This window comes from Leucopleurus acutus (genome assembly GCF_964270905.1).
Source record: "Leucopleurus acutus genome assembly, chromosome: 10".
Classification (NCBI taxonomy): Eukaryota; Metazoa; Chordata; class Mammalia; order Artiodactyla; family Delphinidae; genus Leucopleurus; species Leucopleurus acutus.
The window spans coordinates 38,671,662-38,697,570 of NC_139153.1; the positions used below are offsets into that span (position 1 = coordinate 38,671,662).

Here is a 25,909-nt window from a genome sequence, read left to right on the forward strand (position 1 = left end):
CGTTAAATTTGGCCTGGGGCCCCCAGCCTCACTTCCTCCTCTCCAGCAGCTCCCCACATATCCTGGTCTTCCCCGCCTCTGGACATTTGCTTGCGCTGGACCCTCTGCTGAGATCTGGCTGGAAGGATGCAGAAGAATGGGAATTTTGTTGATTCCCAGGGCAGGGGCAGCTGAACTGTAAGGGCTGTGGATTTGTCTTGCCAGTTCTGAGTCCTGAGTTCCTGGCAAGACACAAAGCCAGGTGAGAAAGCAACGTGAACGAATGATCAAACAACTGAGTAAATGAATGGACGCTGGGCTTGCAAAAGAGACCGTGCGGGAACTGGTGGTCAAGCCACATTGGTGGGGGGGTGGGGCAGGAGGGACAGAATCTGGGTGTGGGCTGAACCCCCATCCTCCCTCCTTTGCCAAGGAGAAAGCCAAAGTCCAGTCCCAGAGCCAGTGTTTATTAGCAAGATGGAACCCAAGGGCAGGTGTGGCCTGGACAGCCGAGGGCTGCCAGGAGCCCCCATCCACCTACCCAACTGCCCCCCAGAGCTATTTACACCCATCATCTGAAGTGGTGGGCAGAAGGGAGCCCTGGGGAGCCCCTGCAGGCCCCAGGCCTCCACCATGACCCCCTCTCCCCTCAGCGCTGCCTGAGCCTGGCCCCTCTGCTTTTCTCCCAGCCCCTGCATCACAGCGGTATGCAGAAAGCAAAGAGGAGGTAGAGTGGCCAGGCAGGGAGGGAAGGAGGGGCTGGAGGGGCTGCCCCACCCAGGCAGGGCTCCTCTTCTCCTGTCCCCAATAAATAGAGAATAAATACCCAGGAAAGGGCTGGCCTTGACTGAGTGCCCCTCTCCCAGGCAGGGGCCGGCATCCTGTGCCAGCCCCTTCTTCCCTTCTCTGAGCGCATCTGAGCCCTCACTCCCACCCCCGGTCTCCAAGCAGTCCTCGTATCCACATGTATGCCACCAGCAAACATGGGCGAAGGTGTACAGTCCGTGCCCGATCCAGGTAGAGCTTGCTCCTTCCCTGTGTCCTGTAGATCCTGGCGGTGGCTGTCGAGCAGGTAGACTCCCAGCTGAGCCTGGGGACTGTGTGGTCCTGGCTTGGCCCGGCCAACTGGCCGGGCCTGGTTAGGTGGGCTCCGTTTTCTGCCGTCTCTGACCAGCATGGGTCTAAGTTTTGGATGATGCTGCCGCTGAGGCAGGCTATTTACAACCCACCAATAAATACCGTCTTTGCAGGGGCAGGGTGTATATAGAATATAGATATTTTATATATATATATATTTATCTTTTATATTAAAAGGGACGAGGACTAGGCCGGCCCATCGCAGGGCTCGGACAGCAGGCCTCATGTGTCCGGCGGGTGGTGGCGGCGGTTCCGGGGTTTTTTCTGGTCCTGGGGTTCAGGAGGCCTGGGTGCCCCTGGGGCCTCCCTGGGACTGGGGGGCACATGGCGCCAGTAACCCTGGCAGTACTGGTGGATGAGGCCCACTTCTGGCTGGGCCAGGAGCTGCGCCAACTCCTGGTAAGGGGGTGTGGGGGACCCGGCACCTGGGGGCGGTGGGACGCTCACAGCTGGGGGTGGGAAGAGGGCAGCATGGACGGCGTCCTGGCCCAGTACATGCAGCTGCACTCGTGTGATGACATGCTTGAAGTTGTTCTCGGTGGCTGTACAGGAGTAGAGGCCGCGATCACCAAGCTGCAGGGCGCGAAGCAGCAAGCCCTGTTCCGTGCGCAGGAAGCGGTCGTCTGCACGCATCTGTGGGGGCAGGGGCTGGGGCTCAGGGGCTGCAGGACCACCCTGTTGCCCCGGCCAGCTCCCCGATCAGACCACCTCTGGGGCCACCCCATGCAGGGGCACCCGTGTGGAATTTCCATATACCAAGAAAAACAAGTTTCCATATAACCTCTGAATAATAAACACTTCCATTTCAGGAGGAATGACCATAAGGGGATTCTGTACAATGAGAGAATTCTGGAGCATACACACAATTTCTATTTAATGAGAATAAACAGATGTTGGGGCACCCTCAGAGAATTTCCATGTAGAAGGGATTGCCTGGAAGGTATTTCCACAATAGGAAGGCTACCCCACAGAATTTCCATATGCTGGAACTCATCCACGTGACATTTCCATAGAATGAGGTATACTGCCAATAAAGTACACATATGGAATTCTCATATAAAAAGGCACGCCTGGGGGCTTCCCTGGTGGCGCAGTGGTTGAGAGTCCGCCTGCTGATGCAGGGGACATGGGTTCGTGCCCCGGTCCGGGAAGATCCCACATGCTGCGGAGCGGCTGGGCCCGTGAGCCATGGCCGCTGAGCCTGCACGTCCAGAGCCTGTGCTCCACACTGGAGAGGCCGCAACAGTGAGAGGCCCGCGTACCGCAAAAAAAAAAAAAAAAAAAGGCATGCCTACAAGTAGTTTCCACGTAATATGGACACCCCACAGAGTTTCCATAAAACTGGATTCACCCAAATGATCTCCACATAGGGAAGGGAGCTTGGAAGGACTTTCTTAGAATGAGGGCTGCCCCAGTTTGGCTCCTATACCACATTTCACCCACGTAGAATTTCGACTGTACAAGGGACTCTCCCAACCATGGTGAGGACTGTGGGGCACAGGAAATCACCTCTCGGCGCCGGTCACTCGGATCTCGCTGGAACAGCCACTTAACGGTAGCCTGGGGCGAGCGGGGCTGGCACTCAAGGAAGGCTGCGCTCCCTGCCACGCCATACTGCACAGACTCCACGGCATTCTTATTGGCTGTAGAACAAGAGGGTGCCACGTGAAAGCAGCACTACCTCTTGGCAGACTGCAGGCTGGCGAGGGGCATATACAGGGATACCCACCCATACAGGCAGGGCTGTGCCATCAGGCATCCACTCCTTGAGGGGGTGGCCGAGGACATCCCTTCTCCAAAACCCCTCACCCCCTCACCCCCACGGACCATGTGAGAATCCTTCCAGTGGGGGCCCCATGAGCAGCTCTGTAGGCTGCACAGCTCCACACCGAGGAGCACCCAGTGGTGAGACATAGAGCACTCACCATTGGAATTGAACCCACGGCACTGCCTGATGGGGTTCCCGTGCCGGACGTCCTGCCGGCGGCTCCGCCTGGAGGAAGATAGCTCCTGAAGGAGTATTCCCAAGAAAACTTGCCCCCCAAGTCTCTATAGCCCCAAAACTCCAGGGTAGGATGTCTCACCCATAAAGTCCCCCAGGGTAATATCACATCCACCTCTAGACCTCCAGGACAGAGCCCTGGGTCTGGTGACCAAAATTCCAAGGGTCTCGGGGTTCACACCTCTTAGAGGACGCTGTGTAGCGGGAACAGGCTTGGCCATCCCAGGCACAGTAGGGGTCCCGGGCAAGGCAGCAGTCGGCACAGGCGGCCCCATATGCCTGGCAGCGGTGCAGGCTCAGGTGTGTGACGCCCACGGCTGAGGCCACGTACAGTTGTTGCTGTGGGCAGGGGTAGGAGCTTGTCAGTTCCCTCCCCATAGCCAACCTTCCTTAGGAGCCAGTTGGGCCAGGCTCCTCCCCTTCTTGTTCTGTGCCTCAGTGTCCCCATCTCTTTGCCAAGGGCTTGACCCCAAAGTGAAGCAGCCTCCATCCCTACCCTCAGCCCACCTTGCCAGAACTCACCCTCTTGGAAGAGATGGTCATGGTCTTAACAGATGCTGGGTCCTAGAAGAAGAGAGGGATTAGCTTATGACCCTGGACACCCCCTTCCTGTCCTGACCTGGAGGTCTGAGGTCAGGAGGTGGTACTGAGGAGAGCCATGGTGAGGAGGACAGGACTGGGTGGTGTCACACCCACCTTGAAGACCTCCACCTCCTCTAGCATGAGCTCCTCCATCTCCTGGTCATCCTTAGGCAGCACAATGACCTTCTGCACTGTCCCGCGGTCTGGAACGGGCCGGGCAGGGCCTCAGTGGGGCTGAGGACGCTGGGAAAGGGGCACCAGCCTCAGCCCCTTCCCCCACCAGGGTCCAAACCCCCCAAGGGCAGTGGAGTGGGAGAGCTCTGTGCCAAGGTTGAAGAGTTGCCCCCAGATGAGGGGAAGAGGTCTAAGGAGACTGGCCCTGGATAAGGGGGAGTCACAGCTAGAGTCTGCTCCTCTGACCCCAGACCCTCATTTTGGGAAGCTGCGAACAGGCTGCAGGAAGTGTTCCCTTATGTTGAGGGCTACTGGAACAGCGGTGGGTGCAGTTTGCATGTGCACACGAGAGCATGTGTGTCAGTATTTGGACCCAGGTATCCTGGAGGTGTCTGGCTCTGTCCTCCCTCTTTCCGCCCAAACATGGGTCCCCAGGCACCCAGTGTCCCTGCTCTCCCGGCCACCAGGGATAGGGATGAAAATGGGGTTTCGCCATCCCCATTCTCAGTTATCCTGGTAATAGAGAGAAGCCTCCAAAGGATGAAGGTGGCAGAGCTGACATTGACAACCCTGTAGTAACCCCCTAGCAGGGCAGGGCCCAGCCCTATGGATCAGTACCCTCCACCCAGTGGGCCCAGTGTGGGAGGGGCCAGGAGCAGCAGTGGGTACCTGTGCCCAGGAAAAGCACCTCATAGCGCCCGTCGGCTGCATCCACCTGGTCCACGGCAACAGTGGTGAGACGGTAAGGAGAGCCTGTGCGGACCACTAGGGGCCGCCGCTGCAGAGGGTAAACGGCCTGGTACATGAGTGGGTGGGTGCGCATGAAGTTGATCACTTCATCAGGATAGTCCTTGGTGGACTTCATGGATGGCGTGAAGGTTCCACCAGGGCACTGCAGGCAGGTGATGAGTGTCAGGCCCAGGCTGCCCAGGGCACCCTGGACCCATTAGCTTCAGAAGAGGTCTCCGCTCTGTCTGTCCCCACCAGCTCCACCTGCTCCGCTTCTCAGAACACCCATCTGGGCTTTTGCCCAATACCCAACCTCTCTGCAGGTCCTGCACCAGCTGAGGTCCCAAGGTCTCACATGGTCAAATCCCATGGCCATCTCCCCAGCTTCATGTGCCATGACTTTGTGGCAGCGTTTGGCAGAGCTGACAATGGCCTTTCTAGGTCCTCATCCCCACCCACTTGTCTCCTTCCTCTGACTGTTCTTCCAGTGCACCACTTCCCCAGCTCCACCCCTGCTCAGCAGGACCGCAGGCCCGGAGCTCCTTTAACACCCTAGGCATGTGATCAGATCACGAAGCTCTCCTGCTTAGACTCCCGCAGTGGTCCATGTCACACCAAGATCAGGTGAATCGCCTCCCACTACTGCGGGGGCTCCTGCTCACCCCCACCTCCAGCCTGCCTTGAAGACTTCCCTACAACTTTCAGCTTCCAAACAGCCTCCCAGAGGGAGCAGCCTGCCACACCCAGCCACCATCTTTGTTTCAGGATCCTAGCTGGATTCTTTCACAGCCCGACACTGTGTGTAAACGGTGGAGTCTTCCTTACGGTGTGTTTTGTTTTAACTTCAGCTTTATTGAGGATGAATGGTGAGTTTATATGTGTGTATGGTCCACCTCCGCCCCCGCCCCCGTCAACTTGGCTGTGAGTGCCACGATGGTGCGGCCCATGTCTGCAAAGGGCCTGACCCAGCACAGTTCTCGTGGAAAGAGAGGAAAGGGAAAGGTGGAGTGAGTGGGGTCCTCACCGTGCCGGGCCGTGGGTAGGGCATCTTCCCTGAGAAGGGCATCCATTGGTAGTTGGGGCCCTCCTTGTGGGCAAAGGGCCCATTGAAGACCATGCGAATGTCAGCCATGGAGTAGACACACACGGCAGAGCCTCGGAACACAGAGCTGCGGGCAAGGCAGGCTGCTGCTGCGGGTGGGGCAGACCCTTGGCCCAGGGCCCTCCCCAGCCTGCCCTCACCCACAGCTCCCCACCAGGATGGGGTCCTCCACAAATCACAGCCCCCTACTCAGCCACACCCTGCCACTGCCGGCCCCAGCCCCAGTCTCACCCCGAGGAGGTAAAGACAGCGTAAATGACTGGGTTCCTCACATCCTGGGTCTGCTGGACAAACACATCCTCTGGGGACAGAAGGAGAGGGAGCTGGGAGGGTACCTTGGCCACGAGCCCCAAGGCCCTGCCCACTCCTGGGTGGGGGGCACCAGGCTTCCCCTGACCACCCATCCGGCCGCCATCCCCTGCAGTAGCCATAGGCCCCCGCCCGCCTGCCGGGTGCTCACGGAGCTCGTCAAAGTGGGTCTCGATGCCATCCTCGCCTGGCACAGAGCAGACCAGCCTTGCCTTCAGGAATGTGCTCCACTTGTTGACCAGGCAGCAGTGGCCGCCGTCATCGTTCTGGGGGGCAGGGGGCAGGGGCTGGGTCAGATCAGCTCACTCACCTCAAAGACCCTGCCAGAGCAGGGCTGATGGAACCAGGACTCGGCCTGGGGAGGGGGCAGCAAGGGGCCTCATACCAGGCAGATCCGCCCGATGCGGGCATACACGGCGGGGCTCTGTGGTGCCTCCGCAGACCGCTCACGGAAGAAGAAGTAGAGCTTGTCGTCGTTGCGCTCGGCGCTGTCAGGGATGAGCTCAGCGTGGATGAACGAAGGGTCTGCAGGTGTGCAGGCGTCAGTGAACCGCACCCTCCTTGGACAAAGCCTCTTTCCCGGGCCAGGTACAAGAAGACCCCCGAGTCTTCCCGGGATAAGAAACTACCCCTGCTCCAGCCAGTCAAGGGCCAAAAATTCTCCCACGAGTGTTTCTTTATGATCTCTGTGCCGCACCCCAGACATGCTGCCCACTGGAGGTGTTGTGGGCTCTGCTCACCATTGAGCCACCGGGAGTTGTACTGATCCGTGCGCATGGCCGTCTGCTTTCCAAGCGTGCGGAAGATGGCCGCGTCGGTGCCCATGAAGTCGATGTACACACCTGCATAGAGCTCCTCGTCTGTGGGTGGGCCAGTGGGTCAGTCATGGGGACGCCCTTGGCTAAGGCCGGTGCACAGCACACATGACCTCCAGGGCAGGGTCCCATCTCCCCCTCAGGTTCTCCAGGGCGATTGTATCAGTGGGGCGTTGGTGAATGTTTTAACAACTGGCTCTGGGAGGACTGGGATTAGCAGCAGTTGGCTCTGATTAGCAGCCAGAGCCAATTTCTGTGGTGTAAATACTCCCACCATGGCTGATCTCAAGCTGCTAACCTGAGGTCACTCACTGAAAGTAGAGTTGGGAAGACCTGCCAAAACCATTGTCTAGTGTTTCCACCCCGTAGATACGAGAAATGTAAATAATCTCAAGAACACAGATAATAATCAAATATAGTGAAATAATTAGCAAGTAGTGAGTTTTGAGTATTTTTACCTTTGTTTTTAAAGTAATTTATTTAACTGTAAGTGTATATAATTTACTTTCTAACAATAGCTGTGTTTAGTAGCTGGCTCACAGAATACCTGAAAATTTGAACAGAAAATTTGACAAACACACTGGCTAAAGCACACCACTCCAAGTCTTCCCTCTAGACTCGCCCAGGGCAGGCCCTGTCTTCCCCCAACGGACTCCCTGGTCTGGACCCTGCCATCCGGCTAGGACCTTCTTACTCACCAAGAGGGAGAGGATAATGCCCACCCTCTGCCTTTCCCAGGCTTGGAGGTGGCACACTGCCCAGCAGCTGCTGAGAGGCAGACTCAGTTGGGCAGCCAGAAAGCAGGCAGACTGCAGGGACCTGGGTCAGCAGTGGCCTCACCCAACCTGGGGGTAGGGGCAGCAGCTGCTTCTGAGGCCCCAGGCAGGACTCCTCCCCAGAGAACATTCTCCCAACTCTCCCAGACACTTGGCCAGACCAGAAACACGGCCAGACCAGAAACAAACTCCCCAAGCTGGTCTCTGGGCCAGGACTCTCCATTGGTGCTGCCTTGTGGGCCTCTCCCAGCCTGCCAGACAATCCGAGAACACGCTATGGGACCACCGCCTCATACCACCCTCAGTACAGACTCCGCTTGTCTTCTCTTCCAGGAAGCCTGTGGCCAGGAGGGTTCTGGCCTTTGCATGGACCACACTGTGGATTTCAGGGTAGAATCTGCCCCCTGCGCCCACCGCACCCCCATTCGAGGGGATGGATGGAGGCTCATACCACCTAGTCTCTGCCCCTCTGCGCACACTGGGGTCTGGTCTGTACCCTTCCCCTTGCCAAGTGGGGCCACATTGCGGGGGTGATGGGGGGGCAGGTTTCAGACACAGCAATTTCATGGTCTCTTCCCTGGGGTAAAGTGTTGGTGCCATGCTCCCTGCTCCAGAGGCAGAGGTCACACCTTTAGGCTTTAGAACCAGGGTGGGGTGGGAGCACTCACTGATGAGGGCTGAGGCTGTGTCCAGCTTGGGGTCATAGGGACACTTGCCCTTTCCTGACTCGAGTTTCTCAGGCTCCAGGTAGAAGATGTAATCCTGCAAGGCAGAGAGGGGCCCGGCATCATCCAAGCCATCCCGCACACGAAAGGCAAGGGTCATCAGGCTCCCAGGGTGAGAGCAAGCCCCCAGGGAAAGCCTGAAGCCACCCTGCTTCACTCCCCAGATCTCATTGGGTTTTAACTCTATCTTGCCAGGTCTCCCAGGGCAGTGCGGTGCTGAGGGTTCCCAGGGAGGTGCTTCCTGGTCTAGATCTCAGATAAGACCTGGGAATCATGTCTTGGAGGACTCTGCTTCGGGGACCATGAGAGGGGCATCAAGTGGGCTTACAGGGGCTGAAGCCCCTCCATGCCAACTCGTTCAGGAAGATTCTGGCCAGGGCCCCCTTGGGCCACAGAGGTACAACTCTTTGAGCTGTGGCTGCCTGTCTTGGGCCATGAAGGGCAGGGTTACTGGCCAAAGGCCTGGGATCCTGTCCTTTGCCATCAGGTCCCACCAGGCCAGAGGGCTCTGAGGTTATCGTGTCGCCGGGTTTTGTGCCCTACCTGTGGTCCTCAGGATAGACTAATAGGCCAGGGCCTTTTCCCTGCCCCTCAGCAGAGCCCCCAGCTCCACATGTCTCCGCAGGGAGCCAAGAGCTGAGGGGTCCAGCCCAGACCACATGGAATTCACAAAGCCCCCCCACCCCATGCCTCCCAGCCCATCCCTGAAGATGCTAGGAGGAAGGCTGGTGAAGGCACTGGGCAGGACGAGCTCATGAGGAGGTTAAGGGAGGAAGAGGAGAGAGGCACAGAGGCAGGAAGGAGGTGGCAACAGGTGGCAGGGATGGTGATGGGAAGGTGTACACAGGCCTGCTTCCAGTTACACTCTGCACACATGACTTCCTGCACACATGGGGCTGCACACACAGCTCGGCACGCATCACTGCCAACACACGGAACCCACTGTTCACACCCTGGGCACACACACGCAGAGTCTGAGCGGCCCCACTTCTCAGCACTCCCTGCCACAGACACGCGAGCTCAAGTGACCACTTGCTCTATCACTCACCGGCAGCCCCTGCCCCCCTGCCCGCCCCTGCCCAGCCCCAGCGCCCCCCAGCCCCGGCCCAGTCCCTCAGCCCTGTCCTGGGTCAAGTCTAGTAGACACACAGCTCTGCCCCTCCCACCCCAGGGGTTAACCCGTGCCCCAAGTGAGGCATGGGGCATGGACACCTAAGAGCTATGTGTCAGGCTGCACACATGTGCCATTTTCCCACGCCGGGTGCTAAGTAAGGTGTGGGTAGGAGAGTGCCCAACGCGTGCCCACGCATGTCTACACACGTGTTCTGAGGGCGGAGGCATGGCTGTCCCCAGGGCTCCTGTCTTTCCCACCTGATGGCTTCATGATTTCTTGTCACACTGAGGCTGACATGAGTCCAACTGGGAATGCCTTCAGAGGCTGAGGGCACTGCAGGGGAAGGAGTGGGAGGGGGGCACAGAGGTGGACGGAAGACCCGGGGGAGGCTGGCCTGGGGTGCAGGCTCCTGGCTGGAAGGCCAGGCCCAGGATGAGTTCGGTTCAGAGGCAGTGCTGCCTGGCAAGAGCCTGAAGGGATGAGGCCCACCTGGCGTGGGGCTGTGGGCGTCGGGTGGAGGGCACCATCGGTGGCTCTGCTGCCTCGGCCTCTGACCACCTGCATCTGGGTCCAGGGTGTGGCCTGAGAAGACGAGGAATACGGGTTAGAGCCAGGGGTGGCAGGGGCTGGGGGAGCGGGCTCGGGCTGCCAGCTTCTCACACCACACATGCCAGGAACACATGGGAGCACCTGAGCCCCCAGAGCACATATATGCACCCCTGTGTGAACACATACACACAGCTGGGGCACACCTGCACACACCTGTGCCCCTTAGGTCCAATCGTTCTCACACACTCCCTACAAGGTCACACCAGCTCACACGCATGCCCACATGGAAATGGAGGAGGGCAAAAGCAGGCAGGGTGGGGCAGAGCTGAGGAAGGGGCAGCTCTCCCCCAGGCCGTATGGCAGAAGCTGACCCAGGAGTCCAGCCTCCTGATGCTGAGGCCCCCGCCAGGCCCTCTGGCTTGGCTGCAGGGGCACCGTCCACATATGGAGGAAGCGCTCACTGCATGCCAGGCACAGTGCTAAGACCTCTGAGAGCGTTAGCTCACTGCCTCCTCCTCACACCGACCTGTGAGAAAGGCAGCTATTAGCCCCATTTTCAGGAGAGGAAACTGAGGCTCTGAGAGGTGGAAGAAATCACTCACCCAAGGTCACAGGGCCGGGAAGTGGCAGGGCTGGGGCTCAAGCCCATCCTCCCATCAGAACCCTGGAAGGTAGCTATCAGTGGAGGCAGCACAGGGCCAGGGTGGGCGAGGCTTACCTGGGCGCGGCGGCCGCGGTTTACATAGGTGCACATGGGGTTGTAGGCGCCGGTCCCGCACACATACAGGTGTGTTCGGTTCCAGGGCTGGATGAGCCTGACGAAGTTCCCGCACTCACCCTGGGGCCAGAGGGAAAGCCAAGGAAGTGCCCAGATGCCTGCCTGGCCCCAGTGCCTTCCTGGAGTCCCCTGTCCCCCGCCGCCACCTTCCCCCACCCCACCTGTGACCCCACAGCACTCACGTTGCCATCCTTGCCTGAGAGCACACACTCCTCAATGCGCTGTGGGGAGGCTGCCCAGTGGATCTGCCAGAGATGGAGGTCAGAGGGCCCGCTGGAAGGGCCCCCAGCCCTGGGGCGCGCGTCCCTCATCTCCCCACCACATCTGGGCTGGCCCTTACAATGAGGGGCTCGCGGTTGATGTCATGCAGGTCCAGAGACAGCACGTAGTCCTTGCTGCCCACATACATGCGGTCGTGGTCCTCGTCCTTGAGCAGGATTCGGTAATCAGTTGTGTTGAGCAGGAAGTTGAAGAAGTGGGCCGTGCCCGTGGCCTTAAGCTCTGTGGGCAGAGGGCAGAGCAGCAGTGAGGGCTCTTGGAGACCATCCACCCATACCCGCTTTGACAGAGGGGGTAGCCCCACCACAAGGTCATCTTAAACCCCCAGCTTCCCCTCCAGGGCCTGCTGGGTTCCCTCTCTAGTCCCTGACATTCTGGGAGGAGAACGTGGGACAGTTGGGCAGGCCAGGGAAGGGGCCACACCCAAAGCCGGGGCCCTGATTCATCAGCAGCCCAGCCAGTCTCTGGGTCCTAATGAAAGGGCAGCGGGCGTGGGCCAGGGTGTGTGATGGCATCAGACTCTCTGCTCAGGTGGGGAGTTAATGTTCCCATGCTCAGGGTGGGGCCAGCTTCCCACAGGGGCCTAAAAGGGTTAATGAACAGGGGGGTGGGGGGCAGGTGCAACCAGGACAGCTCACAAATGCTGGCACAGAGCCAGGGAGCCCTGTCCTCACCCCAGCTACCAACAAGACAGAGGGCAAAGCTGGCACACAGCAAGGTCCCCACCTTGCCTGAAGCAGGTTAGCCAGGACACCGGAAAGCCCTGCTGGAGCCAAACTGCCCAACAGACCCTTGGGCTTCCCCCAGATCCCACAGGGTTGCTGATGGTGGAATCCTCAGGCCACTCTGAACCATCCAGGAAGTCTTTCCCAGGAAAGAGGACCTCCCCCTAGTGCTGCAGCATCCCCAGGGCTGGCGACAGGGTCCAGCTGAGTCCTCAGTTTCCCTTCTGTGAGTCTGGCAGCCCTGGCCCTCTCACCCTCAGGTTGCTGAGGGAAAGTCCTCCTTTCTGGGGATGAAAGACAGGAGGAAACTTGGCTAATGATAGGCCAATGACAGAAGACTCCAGGAAACTTGGGAACCTTCCTCTGGGAGAGGGAGTTCCGAGGGGTCCCCTTGGCAAGTCCCTCCTCCACCCACCCCCAGCTAGTTTTAGCTCTGCAGGAGAGAAGAGATTGCAGTGAGGGTGATGAATGTTCACCAGCACAGGAGGCTTGAGATGGCAGCACACAGAGGAGTATGTATGCATGCACATGGCCCAGGTATACACACACGCACATATGTGTCCTATATCAGATGACACATCCACCAATCGCATCTCCCTGCCCCACATCTGGTAACCCATTTCACAGGTGGGGCTATCAAGGGGGAGGTCTGGAGAGGGAGAATCTGAGCCCTGGGATCTGAGGTCACTGAGAGCCATAGATGCTGCCTGAAGGTGGAACCAGCAGGTGGCCCCATCCCATTTAGTCACGGCCGCTGTCTCTGACTGACCTGGCTGACCTTGACCCCTGCCTGCTGTGTGCTGGAGACCCAGGAATGGAGCTGGAGGGGCTGTGCCTGAGAGCAGCTCTGAATGGGAGCTTCAGGATGTGCTGAGATGGGTGTGTGAGGTGGGCTGGGAGCCAGGGGAGTCCCACAGCAGACCCAGAGCCCACATCTGAGGGCTGGGCAGGGCAAAGGCCTTGCCTTGCCCAGCCCTGACTATGGCAGCAGGAGAATACAGGTGATGACCTTGGCCCACCACTGGGACACAGGGACGCCAAGGGATCAAAGGGCCGATCCCTGCCTGGCTACAGCCTCATCAGCGGTGCCTCTGAAGTCCTAGGCAGGGCAGCCTGAGCACCTGTCCAGCACCTGTTGTTGGGCCACTCGGAGTCCCCCGCCTGGCCACCCGGCCATAGTGACAACAGGAAAGTAAACACTCCCCCCCCTCACCAACCCAGGGCCAGGAAGTGGCCAGAGAGGAAGTGGAGCTGCCAGCAGAGCCCCCCCAGGCTGGGACAGCCCGCCAGGGGTTATTTATACCCTGGCTGGGGGCATGGCCTTGACTGTGCCCTTACCCGTCCTGCTGGGCTAGGGGGCATTTGGGGGGCAATGGGGGGAAGGGAGGCGAGGCTGAAGTGGGCACCTTCAGACACAGACACCTAAGGTGCGGGGAGCTCCAAATATCTAGCCCCAGGGATGCAACCAGCCATAATGCCTACCCTCCCATCTCCGCCTAGCCTTGGGTCCCTATAATCCAGACCCTCCCCCTCTACAGTGCCACGACCCCCAAGTCCAAGTCCCCCTCCCAAGTACAGACAGAGGAGACACCATTCAGCAGATGAGGCAACTGAGACCTATGTGAGGAGCAGGAGACCAGCCTTGATCTGACATCCTCCCTCTCAACTCTCTGTGCCTGAGCCCTTTGGCAGAGGTGGGAATGGAGGGAGCCTCTTACTTAGCCATCCAGTACTTATTATGTGCAAAGCCCTGTGCTCATTAACATCCAAATTACAGATGAGAGGCACAGAGCAGGGAAGTGACATGTCAGTGTGCATGGAGCGTGATATTCCCACCCAGGTCCATGGCCTTTTGGGCTAAAGGAGGGTCAGGTGCCGGCAGAGCCAGTCCTGGTGGTGGGGACTGCCTGTCGGGAGGGCCAGGGCCGGAAGGTGACTCGTCCTCCATTGACAGGGCACATGACTCAGGACCCTCGGGACCCCTCCCAGTGGCCACGGGATATGGCGTCAATGGCTCTGTTGTCACAGGATGTGATGTTTTGGTCTCTGTGGAAACTAAGGTGGGTGTGGGGAGCCCCCATAAGGCTGTGTGGGGTAGGAAATGGGTGGGAGCAAGGGGGAGGAATCTCTGGCTCTGGCATGGGCTTCATGACCCCAGTTGCGGTCTCGGAGCACTCATTTCCCTCATGCCAGATTGTAGTAAAGAATTCAAATAAGGGTCCCCATGACAGCCCTGCACCCCCAGCTCCAGACACGAAGACTGAGGCCCAGGGGAGAGTGGTGCTCACCTTAGGTCACAGGGTGAGGAGTGAAACTGGTGTGCTGTCCCACCTCCTCACTCTGCCGCAGGGTAGAGGAACAGGGGGCCTTCACTCCTCCAAGAAGCCCGGGTCAGGGCAGATGGTGGTTGAGTAGCCCTGGGCATCCTGCTCTGACACCTGCAGTGTCAGCAGGGCTAGAGCTTACTGGCCCTCAGCCCCACTGAGGAGCAGGGACTTGGGCCAAGGGGACCTGGGGGCCTGAGGGGGCATGGACGTGGGGGAGCTGACACGGACTGAGGTTGCTCCTGTCCTCAGGCCAGTCCCCACCTCTGCTCCACTTGCCCCAGGCCCAGCTCTGATAGCAGGAGTGTCGCACCTCCCCCACCCCCAGGACAATACAGAGGGAGGGGCTGGGGCACAACCAAAGGCTCTGTGGGTGTCAGGGATTCAAGTTTGTATAAGCTCTGACCTTGGGGAGGGAGGGTGGTGTGCCTGAGTGATGCTCCAGGGAAGAGCTCCCCACCCCCATGCCCTCATCCAGGCTGGGCACAGGTTGGGTGGGGTGACATCCGGGAAGGCTTTTCCCGTCATGGGGAAGGAAGAGCCTTTTCTGGCATCAGACACCTCATTTCCGCAGTCGTTTCCAGCCTCTAGCACTCTCCCATGGCCATTAGACACTAGGGGTCCTGGCCCAGAACGGCCTGGCAAAGGTCCAGAGGCAGGAATTTTCTCAGTGTAAAGGAGGCTTAATCCTGGGGGTCTCTGTTTCCTCCTCTCTGGGAAGCAGCTGATGATTCCTTACTTTAAAGGAGGTGGTGGGCAAGGACAGCACTGAGGAGGCGTGTCTGCAGCCCTCACCCGCAGACCCCGAGTGGGCGGCCCCCGACCCCTGCTGCCTGTCTCTAGGACACCAGGTCTGCTTGCCAGTGAGGCAGTGGCTGCTGCAAAAGGGGGGTCTTGGATCAGAGATGGGTACCCCGCCCCCTTGGTTACAGCCCTACAAAGCAGCAGGCCCTGACGGACAGGGTCACCTCCCTGGGCTGTGCTTGGGTACTGGGAGGTGATAGACAGGTCCCGGCAGCTCAGCCCTGACCTCTGACTTCATGTGGGCTGGTCCAGCCTTAATCCCTAAGATGAAGAGAAATGAGGCTGGGGGTGAGGGGTGGGGGTGCTGTCCGGGGTCTCTGGTCAGTACTTTATCCCCCTGCCCTTCTGAGGAGGGAAACTGAGGTGGATAAGGAGATGGTAGCAGTGGCAGCAGCAGGAATGGCAGGGTCCCTCCTGGACACTCCCATGGGCTCTAGGGAGGGTTGGCCCCCGGCCCCTTTACCACTCCCTCAAGCTGTGAGGGGCCCCAGAGGGAAGGCCCAGGGGCTGGGCTGACCCACTGGCTCTCGGCCTAATCCTCTTTTAATGAGCGGCCAGCCGGAAGGCCTCAGCCCCTGGCCACAGCCTTGTAACCCTGGAGCCCCAGCCAGGCGAGCTGGGGGCAGGGCCTCCCTAAAGCCTTTGCATGCACCTTTCTCCCTGCTCAGCACATCCACCTTACTCGTACCTCAATGCCAAGACTCCAACCCTGGCCAGGCCAATCCAGGGCCCCAGCATCTGCCTTGACATACCAGGGTGGCATCTGCCTTGTGCTCCCATGGACCCTCTCCTAGGCATTTACCATTTGTTCAGGTCCAGGTCCCACATGGGGCTGGGCAGAAGAGGCTGTCACCTTTTTTTTTTTTTTTTTTTTGCGGTACACGGGCCTCTCACCGCTGTGGCCTCTCCCGTTGCGGAGCACAAGCTCCGGACGCGCAGGCTCAGCGGCCATGGCCCACGGGCCCAGCCGCTCCACGGCACGTGGGATCCTCCCAGACCGGGGCACGAACCCATGTCCCCTGCATCGGCAGGCGGACTCTCAACCACTGCGCCACCAGGGAAGCCCGAGGCTGTCACCTTTGATTCAGAGGCTGGCTCTCCCAGTCCCACCTCCCACCCCATCCCTAGGGATGTTCTAGATGGGAACCCCTAGAAGCCAGACCCAGGGTTTTGCCTGGGGCTTAAGCTGCCTCTTCGCTGGGGGGTAGGCTCCAGGTTCCTCTGGCCCCAAGCCCCTCAAAATCTGTCCTCTTCAATCCCATCTCTGGATCAAGCTGTCCAGATCGGAGACCCAGAAGCCTCCCTAGGAGGCATCCATACTCGCCCCTCTTCCCCCAGGCAGGTGAGCCAGGTCAGTGCCAACAAAACCAATTACAGCCGCTCTCACCCAATTAGCAACTAATTATGGCCTCATAGTCCATTCAACATAATTAACATGTAAATGACTCCACGTGTTTATATTCAATAACGGCTCTGATTGAATTTAATTTAAAAGTCTGAACTGGGGACCCAGTTACCGTATTTCATCACTTAAAGCTGCCACTTCCTGGGAATGTCGGCTCCTCCAGGGGAGAGGGACCCAAGGCCAGAGTGAATGGTGGAGGGGCAGGTGCCAAGACACTGGCCCAGCGCTGGAGAGGGTAGAGATGATTGTAGTCCCTGCCACCCTGACATGCCTATCCCAGGGGTGCGGGGAGGTGGTGAGGTCAGAAGAGCCCCCAGTGGGACCCACAAGATGGGAAATCCTCTGGAACAAGGGGCCCCTTCTATAGGGCTACTGTAAACATCGCAGCTGTTCAGTAAACACCAAGCTGGAGCCGAGCTGGAGCAGCCCAGCTGGGCTAAGCTCTGCTGCAGGCTTCCCTCCCATTTTGGGGGCTAAGGGCTGGGGGTTGGGGAGGTTGGGGGTTGGAGGGGGTTGGGGGTTGGGGGTTGGGGCCTGGGGCCTGGGACCGGCAGGCCCAGGCGTGCTGTTCCCACGCCCGTTCCGCCCCAGCGCCCACCTGCTCCGCCCAGGAGAAGACAGGCTGGGGGCACAGCTCATCCTGAACCGGGAAAAAGCCAGGTGGGAAGGGGCAGCAGAGTCACTCCCTGGCACACAAACCTGGTGGACAGCAAAGGTTCTACATCTCTCCCCACTAAGGATGTCCAGTGACTTTAGACCATTGTGTCCCAGCAGGTAGGGAGCCCTCCAGCCTCGGTGCTTCCATTGATCCCTGCCCAACCCCAGGACCACATGCTGCCTGATTGTTCTAGGTCTGGGCTGGTGGCTCAGGGGGCCAGGATGTCCCACCTGGACCCAAATGGCATGCACGGCTGCCTAGGAGGACACCTTTGGGCATCCGCAGTCCAGGCAAAGTTCAGAGCTCTTGCCCAGCTTGGAAAAGACACAGTGTGGTCAAGGAGGCTGGCTTGAAGGGTCAAGGCGGTCCCTGAGCCTGGGGTGGGAGGAGGGGGCCTGGGCTAGGCAAGCAGTTCACACTGGAATGCGCCCCAAGAAGTCGGAAGGGGGTGGGAAGAGGGGCTCGTCCTGAGGGGAGGGTGGCACCAATCCATTTCTCAGGTGGGCGAGTGTATCAGAGCCTCCAGTTCCACAGGCCTCGGGGAGCCCACCCCTCCTCCCACATTCCAGACCTGGCCCGGAAACCCCTCACTCCTTCCTCCACCACCTCCTCCTCCCTGTGACTGCAAAAGACAACAAACTCTCCATGGCTCATTTACTCTGATAAATCAACCAGACAGACAGGCCAGGATGGGACCAACAGGCTGGTGGGTGTCAAGACCCTCCCCCTGCCCTGGGCCCAGCCCCCATCTCTGCCCTCCTCAGACTCCTGGGGTCCCTGCAGCCCCTTCACATCACCCACCCAGAGATTCCCAGGATGTCCCAGACAGTCTTAGCGCCCCCCCCGCAATATTCAGATGGGGAAACTGAGGCACCGCACAGACAGATGTGTGCTCAGGGTCAGCCTTGAGGGATGTGGTGAGGCTGTGTCAGGACTCCAGGCATGACTTAGCTGGTCGCCAGTCCAGAAAGGCAGCAAGTACTCCACACAGGCCTGGTGCTAGGACTGGAGAGTGCTAAGCAAAATGACAGCGTGAGCAGCCTTGAGCAGAGGAGCCTAGAGTGCCACCCATTGCACCTCAGGTGCTGCAGGAGCCCAGGAGGCCCCCACATTCTAGCTGTTGCTCTCCACTTGTAGTGTAGGACTGACAGGAGCCACCCAGGCTGGTGGACCAGCAGGTCCACACAGTGGACTCTGCCCCTGGAAGGAAATGAGGGCATCAGCACTGAGCCCTAAATGGGAAGAAACAAGGCTCTTGGCTGGGTGCAGAGACCTTAGAGGAAAGAGCATGTCCGGGTAGGAAGCCACGGAGTGATCATGGTAGTGATGGGAGGAGATGCAGACAAGGGGGGATCAGGGGAAGGAAGGAAGGACGAAGATTGGGGGAAGGGGGGTGGAGCTGAGGCCTCACGCCCCAAAGGTCTCCTGGTCCCTGGAGGGGCCTGTTGCTTTGGGGCTGTCTCTGCCCTGCAGAGATATAGCAGATAGGCAATACTTGCCAGCAGCCCCTGTGAGAATGCCACAGGTCAGCCTAGCTGAGCCTCCCTCCACCACGGGCTGGCCTCCTGGAACCTAGGCCAGCAGCCACCGCCCAGACCCCATTCTTTGCCAGGTCAGGATCAGTAAGCAACCCCAGGAGGCCTCCACCCTCTCCCAGGGGCTGCTCAGCAGCCTGGGGGGCAGGGGCCTGCAGGCCTGCCAAGCTCAGGCACCCACGTGAGCTGGGCTTTGGATTCAGATCGGAGCCTTCTGGCATCCAGGCCTCTGGCAAAGGCCCTCTTGCTATTTCTAAGAAAAATGCAGCAGGAATCTTCTCTGCTTCTCCAGAGCTCTAAGGGCTCCCTTGAGGCAGGGCTCAGATTCCCAGGACAGCGCCAGGTCAGGCCAAGAAAACATACTCTCGGGCCAGTCATGTAGATGCCCAAGTGAGCAACCCAGGCCTGGTCACCCCTAGCACAAGCTGTAGGAGCTAGAACAGTGCAGGGTGTGGGGTCGGCGGGGTTGCGGGCTGTGTCACTGCAGCAGATCGTGGGCCCCAAGCAGACTGGGACACTCATCTCTGGGAGAGCCCCCTCCATGGCATCCCTTCCCCAAATGCATTATCTTTTTCCCAGTATGTATTTGGTACCTCTGCCATGAAAAAAAGAGCTCAAAAACCACAAGGAGAAAGTGCAAACTCTATATCCTAGCACCAAGAGCAAGACTCCATCTAGCGTCTCGCCCTTCCCCAACTGCTGCACCGCACACACCCCACCTCTGCTCCTGCTCTTCCCGCTCCCAAAATCTCCCTTCCCGTTTGTGATGTAGCCTCCTCCACAAATCCTGTCCAGACACCCATGGTAGGCATCCTCCTCCTCCTGACCCCACTCCATCCACAGGGCTCAGGGTCCCTCTTGCAGTCCTTTCCAAACACCATCTGCTTTACCAAAGGTTAGAAATCTAGAGGGAGAGGTGAGGCAGTACGGACTCCTGGGGCACCCCCAGGAACAGCCCTCTGAAGGTGTCTGCCACCCTCAGAGTAGCTCTTAGTTTCTGAGACTTCCTTTGCCAGAGCCATAACTGTATTCACAAAAAGTTAACGCACAGGGCTTCCCTGGTGGCGCAGGGGTTGAGAATCTGCCTGCTAATGCAGGGGACACGGGTTCGAGCCCTGGTCTGGGAAGATCCCACATGCCACGGAGCGGCTGGGACCGTGAGCCACAACTACTGAGCCTGCACGTCTGGAGCCTGTGCTCCGCAACAAGAGAGGCCACGACAGTGAGAGGCCCACGCACCGCAATGAAGAGTGGCCCCCCACTTGCCACAACTAGAGAAAGCCCTCGCACAGAAATGAAGACCCAACACAGCCAAAAATAAATAAATAAACAAAACAAAACAAACAAACAAAAAAGCCAAGCATTAAAAAAAAAAAAAGTTAATGCACAAAACACAATGAAGTCAGCACCATTTTTGCCCCCATTTTACAGATGAGGCAGCAGGGACACAGAGGGACTTCACTACGCAAGGCCTACCCATGGCCAGGATGCAAGCTAGGCAATTTGAGACCTCAGGATGCCGTTTCCATGGGGCCACTGCCATCCCTACCTTACATGGAGAAACCGGGGGTGGGAGAGCCTAAGCTACTTGTCTTAAGATCACACAGCTGACAAGGTAGGATAGAGGTTTGCCTGCCTTCAGGGCCAGCTCTCTCAACCACCACAGCACCACCTCTTCATTCTACCAAATTAAGTGTCCCACCGCCTGCCCTGGGGGAGGAGCGGGAGGTCTCCCTGGAGTCAGAAGCCAAGTACCCACGGCTCTGAAGACACCCTCTGGGCTCCCCACCACCTCTGGAGAGGTCACAGGGTTGGAGGTGCACACACACAGGTGCAGAGAGCCAGGAGCCCACTCTGAGGCCGCCACCTCCCAAGCCACAGGGTGAAAGATGCCTTTATGGGCCAGGATGAGATTTTTATCTTGGTGGTTTCTCTTTAAATGCTTTACGATTACGAAGCAGTGGGGGCTGCCAAGGAACATGATTTACTCCTTGAGCATGCACCAGCTCCTCACTCCATGCCAAGGGAAGCTGGAGCCAGGGAGGGAGGGGTGGGCGTCGTGCCAGGGAACCAGAGACAAGGCCTGTGCTAAGAAGGCCCAGCCAGTGGCGGTCCCATCTGAAGCTTGGCTGGACCTGGAAGGACCACAGCTGAGAGCCTCAGGCCCTGGCCTGGCTGACCCAGGCTGGGCCTCAGGCAGGCTCTCCGCAAGCACAAGGACCTGCCCCGCTCTCTTCGAGGGCTGATCCCTGGCCAGCTGAGGGGCAGCCAACCAGCACCCAGGACCTCCCAACTCCCAAAGCGGCCATTTCCAAGTCCCCTCTCAGGAGTGAGGCGGCTCCCATTTCCAGGAAAACTGAGATCCGAAACGCAGGGATCTCGGCTCAAGTTCATGCTTTGGGTCTTCCTTCCTCCCTCATCAGGCTCATCCTGGAATACCCACACCTCCCCAGTTTGCTAGCTCCAAGTCCCCCTGTAGCTGTCAAAGCCACCTACCCAGCTCCCTGGTGCCACCCCTGGCCTCCAAGCTCCTGGGCCTTCTCACCTGTCCCTCGCAATCTGAAGCTCCAAGCCTGTTTGGCTGGCCAGGGAGCCCCCCTGGTGGGCAAGCCCCGCTCCTCACACCATGCAGTCAGGCCAGCTAAGTCGAGGCTTGCTAAAGGCCCTTCCAATTCAATCCGTATTCACCCCATACTCACTCCCCCTTGGGTGAAGTAAATAGACTGTGACCCTTCCTAACCTCCAATCTCCTCATTTCCTAATAAGGAGACCTGGCGACTTTGGTTCTCGAATGCCACACGCAAATGATGTAAGTGGTGGCACTGTTATGGGCCCAATAGCCCCAGAGGCTCAGGAGCTGGGCTGAGGAGGGCTGGTGGGCACTGACCAGCACCAACCCGTTCACCCTCCACCTGCAAAACGTCCTTCCCAAAGAGCAAGCCAGATACACCCAGACTCTTGAGAAGGTTGAACCCCAGGGCTGCTCTGGTCATAGAAGCCCTTTTCACTCCTGGACCCTGGTTTTCCTTCTCTGAAGGGAGAGAGCTTCCTAGAGGACTCTGATCAGTGGAGGGGCTGGGGTGATGGACAACTGGATTCATGGGAAATAAGCAAACCCAAGTGCTGTTTCTCCAGTGGTAGAGAGCACAAGAAGACTGACCAGTGCGAACCCAGCCCTTTCCTTGGGAAGTGAGGCTGGGCAGGCTAAAGCCGGCACTGCAGGGTCCTAGAGCTCGAGCCCAAGCCCGAGCCCGAGCCCATGGAAGAGGGCTGCGCCTGCATCCCCAACCTGCCCTCCACCCCCAGTCCTGGGACAGGTTCAGACATCAGGCAGAGCCAGGCTCCATCTTAGTCCTGCTCCTGAGTGACCCGGGAAAGCCTCTGGCTCTGATTCCTCACAGGATACCCAGGCAGTCCCCCTCCCCAGGCCTTGGAGGGACTACCACTTGGTTATCATCATGGGTACCTACTGTTATTTCTATTATTTTCATCTTTCCTGACCTCCCCTGGCAAGGTGACCTTCCATTCCATCTCCTTACTCTGGCCTCAGTTTCCCCAGTAGCCCAGCCACCTCATGTCATCACAAGACCGCTTTCCCCCTCCAAACACCTCTTGGCCTCAAGTCCTGGCTAAAGCCAGCCCAGGCAGCAGCAGTGTATTGTGGGGGTGGCTTCCTGGGAAAAAGTAAACATTCCCCAAGCTAAACAAAGGACCTGGCAGGGCCCTCACACCTCCCTCTGCAGTGGGAGGTGGTACCCCAGGGCTTGGACCATCTCAGGGTGGGGGAAGGGAGAGGTTTTTTTCTCCCAGGCTTGGCCAGTGACTCTGGGGTTAAGGGGACTCCAGGTCCAGGCAAGGATAGGTGGTGAAAAGAGGGCCCTGCTGCCCAGGCTCTCTAGTTGTAAGCATCCACGAGCTCTCAAAAAATAGCTCTCCTGCTCCTGAAAATCCTCCTCACTTGACCCCTCATTTCTGCATGACCTTGGCTGTGCTGCTGATGGAAGCTCAGCAGATGGGCCATAGGAGTCTCCCCACTCTGACTGAACCCTAGGTCCCTTCTCCCTTAAACCCTCTCTCAGCTTTAGGCCTGGCTGGGGTGCCCAGGCGGATGGGCAGGCAGCAAGCCCAAGCCTGGCCCAGTTCCTGCCTTTGTTCCTTTATCTGCCCTGGGCAGTGCGGCCCCTCATACCAGAACCTCCGGCTTAGAGGGTCTGACCCGTCTAGGCCGGAACTAGCACCTCCCAACTGCAGCAGGACCCAGGCAAGGGAGGGGATGTGCCTAGGGTAAGGGAGGCCCTGAGGCCTGGTATGGCAGCCGCTATATCCATCCAAGGCACAGATGGAGAAACTGAGGCATGAAGCCACAGTGACCACCAGTGTTCCCAAGAGCAGCCCTCTCTGTGCCCCTCTTGTATATACAGGAGGAGAAGCTCCCCCAAGCCCTGGTCATAGCCAGGCCAGGGTCCAGGTTCTGTAGGTGTTGGTCTCCATTCTCACTCCACAAATGATCAGTGAGGGCCTACTCCTCACTGAGGGCCGCATCGTAGGCATGAGCTGCCTGAGACCATACAGCATGAGGGGGGATAGGGGTGCACAGGGCCTGGTGCACAGTAAGTGCTGAGCTCCCAGGAGGCACCGGCCAGCTGGGTGTCCATTGTCTTTTCAGCCACTTTGTCTGTGAGCACCCCATCTTGTTCACTGCACAGTCCCCAGTGCTCAGCACAGGGCCTGGCACATGGCAGGTACTCAAGAATCTGCTAAACTAAGTGACATCTAAGCATAAAAGTAGGACAGGAGATCAAGTAGGAAACAGAAAGGTCATTCAGGACAGGGAAACCTGCCTGTGCAAAAGCACAGAGGCCTGGGGATGGGGTGGCCCCAGGCAGCCAACAGCCCCACCCCAGGCTGCCACAAGAGTCAGCGCCACAGGCTGGCTGCCAGTGAGGGGCTTTTAGTCACTGTGGGTGTCAGCTTCAGAGCTAACTGAGGAGGAATCGACCTGACCGATGTGGGCTTCAGGCGTCGGCAAGGCCAGAGCACCAGCACTATTTCTGGCCTCTCCTCTGCCTCCTGCCTGACCGTGGCCCTGCCCTTGCCTGATACTCGGTTTCCCTCTCTGGAAAAAAGGAACAAAAGCCTTTGCCCCTTTGCCCCTGCAGGTCCAAGAAGGTTTAAAAGGAGTGTACAGAGACCCTCCCAACATCTTGTTTCTCCTGCTTCCTCTCATGGGTCTCCAGGGTGATGACAAAAGTAATACCCAGAGTGGACGTCTTGGTTCCAGGATCCCAGGGGTGTGGAAACCAAGTCACCTGCCCTGCCCCTGTGGGGGGAGGGGATGCTCTATTCTCCCTGCTGGCACCATGGGCTTGGAATGGGGTGAGAGGGGGACCAGGCCCCTTCAATATTTATTAATCAGCTCCGAGGACTTCCACCAGGAAAGGGTAGAGATATCAGCAGAATAAGTATCTCACCTTCTTAGGCCTAGGAGAGGAGTTGTCTTTTACAACCCAAACCAATCAACTCTTCTGCCCATTTCTCAGGCCCTGTGCAGGACTCCTTCCAGGCACATCCTCAGAAATTCACTCCCCACTCCCCCATCAAGTTGCACAGGTAATATGGGGCCAGGAGAGGGGCTCTGCTGGGGGACATGGGAACATGATGAGGTGGGGGCTGGGCCTCAGCCAAGCCTGAGGAAGGAAAGGTTGGCCCAGCCTTTCACCCTTATAAGTGCATCCGGAAATCTGGTCAGCCAGGGCTGAGTCGGCCCCACCCAGGGCAGGCAGCTGGACCAAGTGACCCTGGGCCAGAGGAGGGCCAAGGCTGAGAACTCAGCGGTGACCCCAGGTCCCCCAAGCATGGCTGCTGTCCCTTATCCCAGGCCGAGGGTAGACTCTTGGATCATGCACACCTTCGAGGAAGTGGCTAGTGAGTGAGCCATCGGTATGCCTGGAGAGTATGTGTGGCACGCGTGTTCACCTGCCTAGTGGGTTAGCTGCAAAGGTGATGGAGCCAGGGGACTAGCATCTCATTCTGCAGACCCCAACTCATCATTATAACATTTCAGTGACTTCAAGCAAAGTGCTCACTGGGGATGTCAGGCCTGTCAGAACAGCACGTGCTCTCCCTGAACTCACCGGGTGGTCTAGTCTCTAGTCACAGCCAAGAGCCCCCTCCCCAATTCCTGGGAACCCCTTTCACACGGAGACCCATAGGAAGGTTCCTCAAGCACCCACAGCCCAGCAGAGCAGGTCCTGCTCCTCTAGCTTTCGGAGGCCTCAGTGTCTGCCCTGATTGTCTCACCAGGCAGGGCAGGACCAGTGGCAGGGAAGGGCTTCTGTTTGTTTTGTTTTGTTTTTTTTGTGGTATGCAGGCCTCTCACTGTTGTGGCCTCTCCCTTTGCGGAGCACAGGCTCCAGACGCGCAGGCTCAGCGGCCATGGCTCACGGGCCCAGCCGCTCCGCGGCATGTGGGATCTTCCCGGACCGGGGCACGAACCCGTGTCCCCTGCATCGGCAGGCAGACTCTTAACCACTGCGCCACCAGGGAAACCCTGGGAAGGGCTTCTGCAAACACAAGTTTGAAAGGCAAGACACCTCTGTCACCCCAGTTATCACACAGAGGGAGATGCTCTGCAGACTCAAACCCAGAGGCCACACATTCTGGCTCTACAAGCGGTCTGGGGACTTCCCTGGTGGTATAGTGGTTGAGACTCCATGCTTCCACTGCAGGTTCAATCCCTGGTCGGGGAACTGAGATCCCTCATGCCATGAAGCCAAAACAAAAAAAAACAAAAAAAGAAGCAGCCCAGACTCAGGACCCTTCTCCAAATATCTAAGTAGTCCAGTCTCTAGCCTTTCCCAGCAAGTCACCACCTCCTTTGTCAGCCCCAACACACCCAGTGTGACCCATGTGGCTGCACAATTTGTCCTTTTTTGCTCTGATCTCTCTTCTCTCTCCTGTGCAACAGGGCCAAGTGCTCTGGACAGAGGAGGATACTGGGGAACAGCAAGGCAGCCTCTTACCTTTAAATGAGAGCCGGACCCGGGGCGTGGCCGGGAGGTAGTCCTGGGTTGGGGTGGCTGGCCAGGCCCCAGTCAGTAGGGAAGCCCAGAGGAGGAGGCCAGCGACAGGCATTGTGGGAGGGGCCTAGGGCCCAGAAATCAGGCAGCCGGCTAGACACCTGGGAGGGGGAGCAAGATTGCAATGTGTGAGGCAGAGTGGGGTATCCTGCCCTACCAACATTTCCCTGTGTAATTCTGCCCAAGGTGCCTCAGTTTCCCTATCTGAATAAATAGGGCGATGGGTGTCTCCTTGCTCACACCCTCAGACTGGGCCCATGAATGGCTCAGTGTGAAAACCTCATATTCTTTCTTGTCCCAAACAATGGGTCTAAAGACCAGCCACTGAG

General features: G+C 58.5%; 1 protein-coding gene across 2 annotated transcripts; it reads right to left on the bottom strand.

The window, feature by feature from the left end:
- Positions 1–1,338: 1,338 nt before the first annotated feature.
- On the bottom strand, positions 1,339–25,635 carry SEMA3F (semaphorin 3F; the record flags this gene model as incomplete). 2 transcript variants are annotated; one of them, XM_082847673.1, is made up of 18 exons in its annotated part: positions 1,339–1,749; positions 2,626–2,759; positions 3,042–3,109; positions 3,300–3,457; positions 3,641–3,682; positions 3,815–3,903; positions 4,544–4,766; positions 5,628–5,772; positions 5,937–6,006; positions 6,166–6,280; positions 6,400–6,539; positions 6,755–6,874; positions 8,274–8,367; positions 9,934–10,026; positions 10,712–10,831; positions 10,954–11,016; positions 11,112–11,272; positions 25,524–25,635. In XM_082847673.1, the coding sequence occupies 18 exons, from the start codon at positions 25,633–25,635 to the stop codon at positions 1,339–1,341; spliced, it is 2,358 nt and encodes a 785-aa protein (XP_082703799.1). The 2 variants fall into 2 exon arrangements, with proteins under 2 accessions (XP_082703799.1, XP_082703800.1); XM_082847674.1 differs by lacking the exon at positions 9,934–10,026.
- Between the last annotated feature and the right edge of the window lie 274 nt (positions 25,636–25,909).